The 8,886-nt window shown below is 33.0% G+C and overlaps 1 protein-coding gene across 1 annotated transcript; it reads right to left on the bottom strand.

Moving 5' to 3' along the window:
* Nucleotides 1-2,121: 2,121 nt before the first annotated feature.
* Nucleotides 2,122-6,845, bottom strand: LOC132034545 (long-chain-alcohol oxidase FAO1-like). Its single transcript, XM_059424963.1, has 3 exons — nucleotides 6,508-6,845; nucleotides 5,830-6,102; nucleotides 2,122-4,066 (listed from the first exon to the last, which is right to left on the bottom strand). Exons 1-3 carry the CDS (start codon nucleotides 6,712-6,714, stop codon nucleotides 2,321-2,323), a joined length of 2,226 nt encoding a protein of 741 aa, XP_059280946.1. The 5' UTR covers nucleotides 6,715-6,845; the 3' UTR covers nucleotides 2,122-2,320.
* Nucleotides 6,846-8,886: the final 2,041 nt, after the last annotated feature.

The following is an 8,886-nucleotide window of genomic DNA, read 5'->3' as shown; positions in this document are numbered from 1 at the left end:
ACTTAGAAGGTTCAGTTAAAATGATTAAGGTCTCTGCAAGAAAGTAAACGGTGCCTTATTCTTTTCTCCAAAAACGGTGTGTTTCCGTTGTTGTCCAAAACGGTGGGTTTAATGTGCTTTCCGTAAAAGACTTTTATTTGTGTTTATGTAATAAGTTAAACAAACAAAATATGGCAAAAAATCCCCAAAAAAAGGAGAAAATAAATAAATAGGTTTCCTGGTTATAGAGAGTGCCACGTCACCGGGCCCTTTGCCTGCTTTTATATATATATATATATATATATATGATTCTTTAATGTTGCCTTGCTTTTCTTGTTTTGTTTTTCTTTAAGGCCCTGTATTTTATCTTTTATTTTTTATGTCTTGTGATTTGGTATTCAAAATTCAATTTGGTCCAACTAATCAGAACTAGTAGAAGGAAAACAGCTCTTTATCAAAAGTTTCTTCATTCTCGTGATTTGAATTTGAGATATTTTCTTAAGGGTAGAAGGTCAGAAGGATGTTATCCATCCAACTAGTGGCGAAGCTAAGTTCAATTGCGAGGATCGAAAAATTATGTTGTGCCAATAGGGTAAACGATAAATTTATACCCAGTATATTTTTGAATCCATATCTTAATGGAAAAGTTATAAATGTAGTGTTAAGAAGAGTTCAATAATTGATATAGGTTATAAGTTTTAACTAGGGAAAATAACATTGTATGCCGATTAGGGTAAAATAATTACCCGTTTTATCCCATAATTTTTTTATTACCTGAGTTAGCCCCCTATCAAACTGCCAGATGCTCCTATTTTACCGTTCTCCTTCGAACTTTGCATCTTTATATGATATGAATTTTCCACCAATTTGTTCCCTGTATGTGGTTAATTGTAATTAACACAGGTAATGTTTTTTTTTTTTTTTTGGCATTATTCTTTATTTTTTTCAGTTTCCTCTTCTTCTATTTTTACGCTTTTATACGGTATGGTATAGAAGTGTATATAAACACCTCTTATACATACATTATGTATAAACTCCTTTTATGTATAAACACCTCTTGTATAAGTTCGTATAATATTGTATGCTAGTGTAAAAGTATGTATAAATACCTCTTATACACTATTATACACTTTATACAAGGTTTATACATTGTCTACAGTATGTATATAAAGTTATATATTGTTGTATACCGTCAAAAAGTGGCTATGCGGGTTGTAATTTAAAAATATGTCCACACAAATGTAATTTTGTATGTTGAAATTTACCCTTTTAACTAATCCTGAATAATACGAGCACTTACTACACTTCAGTTGTAAGTCCTTTCTCTTTCAAAAGTGTTTTTTTTTTTTTCCCTTCATACAACGATATGGTATATCTGAACATATTTTAAATTTCAATCATATGCTTTGATTTTGGTCTTGAGAGTAGCTTGGGTGGAGACAGTGATGCATTTCACTGTTGGACTATTTGAATCGAATTTACTTGACTTTTTCCTTGCCTCATTGGAAGTTATTCGACAAGGTCTTCTACAGGAACACCAAGTCCCTAGCATAAGCATTAGTTTTATAGGAAATGCATATTCCTTACTGTATATTTGTGATTGTTTAGGTTGGAAAATGAGCACTTGAACAATGTCGGAAAATTCAGAGAAGTGAAAGCAGTTCCATTGCCATTCCGCGAGACAGATTCTGATGGCTAGAATAAATTTTAGATCCATGTTTGCATATCAAAGACAGGCTTCTCAATAAGAGGAAAGCAGTACTTTCTGCAAATCGGAGGCATTTATTGCTAATGTTGGAAGTGGAGAATCCGCCATCATTTATTGATCATTTAACAATTAAATGAGCTTTAGGGATCTTAGTGTTGCCAAGAAAATTTGCACTAAGCTAATGTTATTTCCATTGCCTGTTTGTATATTTTCTCATTGTTAACTCAAATGTGATCAGAAATGTATCTCTGAGATCTTATATTATTCTTAGTAAATATCAAAGTCTTGATTTCCCAGAATACTTTGGTACGCTGTTATGATTGTATGTCGTCCACACTTTCCACGCCTTAAATCAATTCTAGTTGATCCTTTATCCACATTAATTATTGCTGTAAGCCAACTGCATTTCTGTGTTATAAGTAGGAACAAAAGAATGAAACTTAAAACGAATATTTTGTTTTATTGAGATCCTCCTTGTCCACTAGTTATACATATCTCACGGGTTAAAAATGAAAAATGCTAACTTAAAATGAAAATTACAAGTGTAGGAACACTCAAAGAAGGACAAGGCATTACAAATTTGTTTTGAAACAGAATATATATATATATATATATATATATATGTAGGATCACTTATCTTGAGAATTTTCCTTCTTTTATCATTTCAGCGATCTTCTTGGAAAGGCAATATGCTGTGGACTGGATAGTGATCATGGGATTTACGCCAACAGCACCTGGCAGAACACTAGCATCACAAACAAATAATCCATCTGCTTCCCAACTCTGCCCGTTCTCATCAACCGCGCTATCTTTTTCACTCGTTCCCATCCTGCAGCTCCCCATCTGATGAGCAGAACTATAAGTTGTAAATTCCTTTACAAGTGACTTTGGCCCCTTTGCAGCTGTGACCATGTCAAGAAAAGCCTCGAGTTCTTTTTCACTTTTTCCCTTACATTTAATTCTCTGTCCATCGCTTTGTTGAGTGCCTACCTCATCAGCTCCTGCTGCTATCAAGATCCTTAAAGCTTGTCTTAGCCCGTGTTTCAAACTTTCTTCATCCGTGGCATTAAACTTATAGCTTATTCTTCCGTTTGATCGGACTTTCCCAGACCCCACGTCCTTAACCATTGCAAACAAATGAGCTGTTCTGGAATACTTGAGTAACCTATTCTTCAAGTCCTCTCCAGATGTCCAAGGACATAAAGCAGCGAATGATCCCGGTCCTAAAATAGGAGATTCTATTATAGCTCTTACATTGGAATCATGACTTCCCACTTTGTGTACTGAGGTAATGATTCCTCCTTCATATATTTTTCCCTTGAGGTCGGAATCGGATTCAGGAAAGTACCCCCATGCCATTATGACTGGATGAAGATGGAGATTTCGGCCAATGTTCGGATTTTTTAATCCACTAGAGATCATAAGTGGAGGTGTCAAAAGAGAACCACAAGCTGAAATGGTCACTTTGGCCTCAACGCATATCCTTTTTGTGATATCCTTATTCAAACTAGTTGCAATCACTCCTAAGCATTTCTTGTCTCTTTTTTTTTCATACTTGTTGTTTTCTAGTATGAATCCCTCAGCTTTGCATCCTGTTATAATCACTGCTCCACAATCCACGGCGTCCACCAGCCAAGTTGTATCAGTTCCTTTTTTCTCACCTCTTCTGCAGCCATAGCAACACGAGCCACAATAATGATTCTCAGATGAGTTTCGTGGCACGCCTTCAACTTCAAGACCGAGTTTTTCACACCCTTTTCGGAGAATTTGATTCTGGAGACCTTCCTGTGTGCACTTCTCTGTCACACCGATTCGTTCACAAACTTTGTCCATGGCTGAAACATACTTGGGGCTTTGGAAAATTGGGATCCCTTTATCATCGCCCCATTCTTGTATAACGGAATCAGGAGTCTTAATGCAGGCTGACCAATTAACGGCGGAGCCACCACCAACTGTTGAACCTGCCAAGATCATAATTTTACCATCCAAAGATGCGAGTATTCCTCCTGATTCATACAGTTGACTCTGGGAGGGTCCTTCAAGAGAAGAATAGTCTGATTTTGTGAAGTAATTTCCTTTCTCGAGAACGACGACTTTCTGGCCAGAACTTGCAAGAACACTTGCTGCAACACCTCCACCACATCCTGAACCAACAATGACAACATCACATTGAACTTTGTACATGTTGTTTTTGGTGTCTTCTATGACTTTTAGGCCTTTTTGGACAAGGGACTTGACAATACTTGATTCTGTTTCATATATAGTCTCTACAATTCCCTTTTGAAGAGGTCTCTCGTCTGGTGTTTCTGAAGGATTCTCTTCATTGTCTACTTGATATCCCATGTCATCCCATGCTGGATTTCTAGAATTTTCACCAACCTATGTCATGAAAAGGACACACAATTCAGCATTTTTTAGCTAGTTTATGTGAGTTTTTTGTTAACTTTCTTGAATCAGAGGATGCAAATTCGTTGAATGTAAAATCAAAAGCACTCACAAATTATGTCTAAGTTAAGATAAATAGTAGGTCCAATAAATCTACTAATTTATGATCAAAATTCCCCTGTAAATGACTGGACTGTGAAAGTAAGAAAGCTAAACAGAAGAAATATTACAAAGATTCAATATCAACTACACCCTCCGTCCAAATTTATGTGACGTTCTTTACTTTTTAGTCAGCCTCATAAAGAATGACACATTTCTCTATTTAATAATAATTTAACTTTATGTTTCCCATTTTACCCTTAAAGAGATGATTTTTAGTCACACAAAAATCTATGGTTTATTTTGAACCACAATTAATTTCAAAAATCTTTCTTCCAATTTTAAACTATGTGGCCAGTCAAACACCATCCATAAATTGGGACGGACATATACTTGATATTCTCATCAATATTGAATGTTGTAGCTATCGTTCATATCTGAACATCTCATAGATTGTGTTGCTCGAACCCTTCAAAAATGTTGTCACACCATGTCAATCCTCTAAAAACGCAGAGTTTTTGAAGGATCCGACACATATCCAACAGTATTTTAGTTCAAGTAACATAGCTCATAATAAAAGAAAAGGAACCTGGTGCCACTTTTAAGTACTTTGTGATCAAGAAAACATAAATTGGTTGTTAGTAGTTGTTTTTATCTCATTTTTCATTCATGACCACAGAATACTAAGAAGAGTTGAAAACTATAATTGGAATCATGTACTCAAAAGGTGTACATTAAAATCTTGGAACCAAAATAAAAGGACATTGACAGTAACTGTTACCATATGTGAACTCCAAACAAAAGAGCTAAAGTATCATTTTCAGCCACCTAACTTCTAGAAAAGAAAATTATAAATTATTATTTTTCAACAAATAAACAGTGACTAATCAATTATAAGTCAAGTGACTTTGATATAAGGCTTTTTTTTTTTTTTTTTGCATACCATGTAGTCCGTTGGGATTAGCTAGTAAAGAAAAGGATCAACTGTCATTAAATTGGTATTTTTTTTATAAAAAAAAAAAAAAAAAAAAAGTTAGTATCAGAATATCCTTTCTCTGTACAATACATAAATTATGTGTTTCATGCACCTACTAATTTTCAATTATTTGAAAGAAACTTGGAAATAAAAATAAGCAAAATTTAAATAACATGATGCTTGTTAATAATAATGTCAACTTGATGATAGTACAAATTGCAGATATTGATGTGATCTGATGCATTAAAATATGAAACTTATTAATGACCAATTCTTCAAGTACGCTCAAGTCAAGCTAGCTATATTGAGGAAAACAAATTTATTAATTGTTATTTGTTTGTTAATTCCCAAATCAAGAAAGATATCTAACAAAGTACTTGCATAATTGTAAAGTTGCCTTGATTTCTAACTTAGTTTGTTGCGCGCATCACAAGAAATAATATAGTAAAAAAGAAAAAAGGATGAAAAGACAACAAAGCCCTTTTAAACTATGTGCCATGTTTGACTCAAAAAAATAAATGAACAAAGCATTGTAATATATTTTATTTTCAAATCTTACATTTCAAGAAAATGTATCTATAAATTTTATTTGGATGACATAACAGTTTAAAAATATTTAAACGGATGACGTGTAAAACTTAAACTCTTGCAAAAATGTTAGAAAAAAAGAAGAAGAATATACCTGAGTAAAGAAGACATAGAGACACAAGAACTTGACAAACAGAAATGCCAATCTAACAGGAGTTAAAAATCTGTTCTTGAACCATTTTTGCAGCACAATTTCTCTTTTCTCCAATGGAATATCAGAGAATTTATTGATGTAAGGCCAACTTTTGCTAAAACAAAATAATCCACAGAGTAATAAAGTCCCAATTCTTGTTGATAGGATTCTTAACAAACCCCACACCAAGATTCTTGCTTCAAAAAAACCCATTTTCATTACAACCTCTGCAACCTGCAAATTATCCAAAAAACAGAAAAACACTAAATTAATTCAATTCACCCCAAAAAAAGAAAAGGAAAAAGATGGGTTTTTTATCAATTTTTTTTTTTTTTGAAGAATTAATCTAAATAGCCGCTCACCCAACTGCTTAAATTAAAAACAGTCCGCAGATGAATAATCATGTATAATCTATGTATACAGGCTAGAAAAAATAAATATTGAACCCGAAGTGCTATTTGTGGAAAAATCCCATCTCTTTTAAAGAATTAATCTAAATAGCAGCTTGCCCTACTGCTTAAATTAAAAATAGTCAAACAATGGTGTATAATTAGTGTATAATCTGTGTATACCAGCTAGAAAAAGTAAATATTGAACCCGACTGGCTATTTATGTAAAAATTACTACATCTTTTTGTACCTCATCAGGAATTGGATACTGAGAACCAGAAGCTTTATGAAGGTATTGAATTTTATGGCCATTTTTTTCAAGTGAATTTTGAGGAAGAGGAGGAAGAAAAGTTTCACAAATACTGGTCAAAGTTTCCATATCTGATGAAGAAAAGCCATGACTATACTTTGTTTCTCTTCTTCCACCTCTAAGTAATGGATGAGCCTTTTTCTCCATTCTTCCTATGTTTTTGTTTGTTTCTTTCTCTTGTTATGATTATTGGTTTTCTTGGAATTTGTAAAGAAAGGTACTTGCTATTTATAGGGGTGAGATGAGTAGTATCTTTCTTGTCTCTGTCTGCATGAGAAGAGGTAGAGCTTTACATGTATATGATATATTATTCTTCTGTTGTCTTTCTTTTCTCTTTTATTTGTCTCTGACACCCTGTATTTGTCTATGACACCCTGTATTTTATCTTTTATTTTTATGTCTTTTATGTGTTTGGTATTCGATAATTTAATTTGGTCCTACTAATTTAAATTTTCGCTGCATAAGAACTATTAGAAGGGGAAAATATTCTTTACCGGAAGTTTCTTCATTCCCGTGCTCGAATTTGAGACATTTGTTTAAGGGTGTGAAAAATGTTATCTATCCAACCAATGGTGGATCTAAGTTCAATCGAGGGAATTCAATAGGAAAATCATATTGTAAAAATGGGTAAAAATATAAATTTTTTTTTTTTTTATATATATGTTTCAGAATCTTCCTGACATAAGAAAATATTAAAATATAATGGTAAGGAGGGTTCAAAAATTGATATAGGTTATAGGTTTGAATCCTAAATGTGGTAATTTTTTTCAATTATTATTATTTGTCTTATCAGATGTGACGTCCATAATAGAGGTGGGGCAGATGAGGGCGGGTCAATAGAAGGACCGACAATCTTCTAAGTTGGTAAGCTTCTGAAGAACGGGTACACATGACACCTTAAACGAATTTCACAACGGAATAGGAGAGAATAATGAAAAACTTTACACTGCATAACACGAGTTCACATAGTACGCATGTTTTTATGCTCGACGATGACTTAACCTGATAAACAAATCGGTTAAATATGTTTGATTAAAATGGACAATATGTGTCATGAACCTAATAGTTGGTGGTTTGTAAGGCTATGTGTATTGTTCGATTAAAATGGACAATATGTGTCATGAACCTAATAGTTGGTGGTTTGTAACTTGTAAGGCTATGTGTATTCCTTGCGACTGAACTGGTTACAAACGTGACAATTGTACATACTACACATATGTTAGGACCCTAATGAACATTGGCCCACTTGAATTTATTGATCTATAAAGTTCTATATATTCACATCTTTAAATCATAAAGAACCTTGATTAATTTTTTACACAAAAAAAGAGTGAGTTTCATTGAAAAATGAATTATTTAATGTTAGTTTAATAGTGTATCTTTCTTGTCTCGGTCTGCAGGAGGAATGGTAGAGCTCTACAAGTATCTAAAAAGAATTTTATTGCCTTTCTTTTCTTTTTATTGGCTACGAACCCTGTATTTATCTTTTATTCTTTTTCGATAATTAAAATTTAATTTGGTCTAACTGATTTAAATTTATGTTTTAAGTTCCTATTAAAAGAGAAAATCTCTTTATCATTTTCAAGACTCAAATTCGAGACCATATTTAAGAGTAGGAAATGTTATCAATGCAATCAGAATCGATCGAAACTAAGTTGAATGAAAAGAATTCAATAAGAAAATTATATTGTGTGCAAACAGGGTAAAAGTAAAATATTTTGCGTATACTGTTAGTTTTTGAATTCTCTCCAGAAAAGGTTTAAATATAGTGATTAGTTTTTGAATAAGTTTGTAATTCTTGATCTGGTATTCTTGTATTATTTTTAATCCCCTTATTAAAATACTTGATATTATTTGCATGCCGTCATACTATTTGGTGGTGTCTAAAGCCATTTATAATTGTTAACAATTGCCGAATTAATGGGTTAGATTAGGGGAAATTGTACTCGTGGCTATTCTTTGGGTCATCATCTAAGCCTCAGTTAGAGCGTTTAAATTATTTAAATTTAGCCGACACTTAAAAGAGGGATGTGGCCCGCTACATTTCTTCTTCTCCTCATTTTCCTCCTCCTTTACCAATTCAAGAAAGATAGTGACTGTACAGATAAGGCTTCACTTTCAAACTTAATTTATGTAGGTTTAACTTCAGGATATTTCAATCAAACACCATTGAAACTTTAGGATAATCCCAAAGCTCTATTTTTTTTAATATAATCTCCAGAGTTTTCCTTCTCTGCAGTACAAATGATAAGTTTTCTATTTCGTAGTAATTTCAACACAAATTAATGAAGAACATTTTTTCATATTCCAATTTACGGT

The sequence above is a fragment of the Lycium ferocissimum genome, chromosome 1 (genome assembly GCF_029784015.1).
Source record: "Lycium ferocissimum isolate CSIRO_LF1 chromosome 1, AGI_CSIRO_Lferr_CH_V1, whole genome shotgun sequence".
Taxonomy (NCBI): domain Eukaryota; kingdom Viridiplantae; phylum Streptophyta; class Magnoliopsida; order Solanales; family Solanaceae; genus Lycium; species Lycium ferocissimum.
Note: the sequence above shows the minus strand (reverse complement) of the source record. Positions and strands in the feature narration are given on the sequence as shown.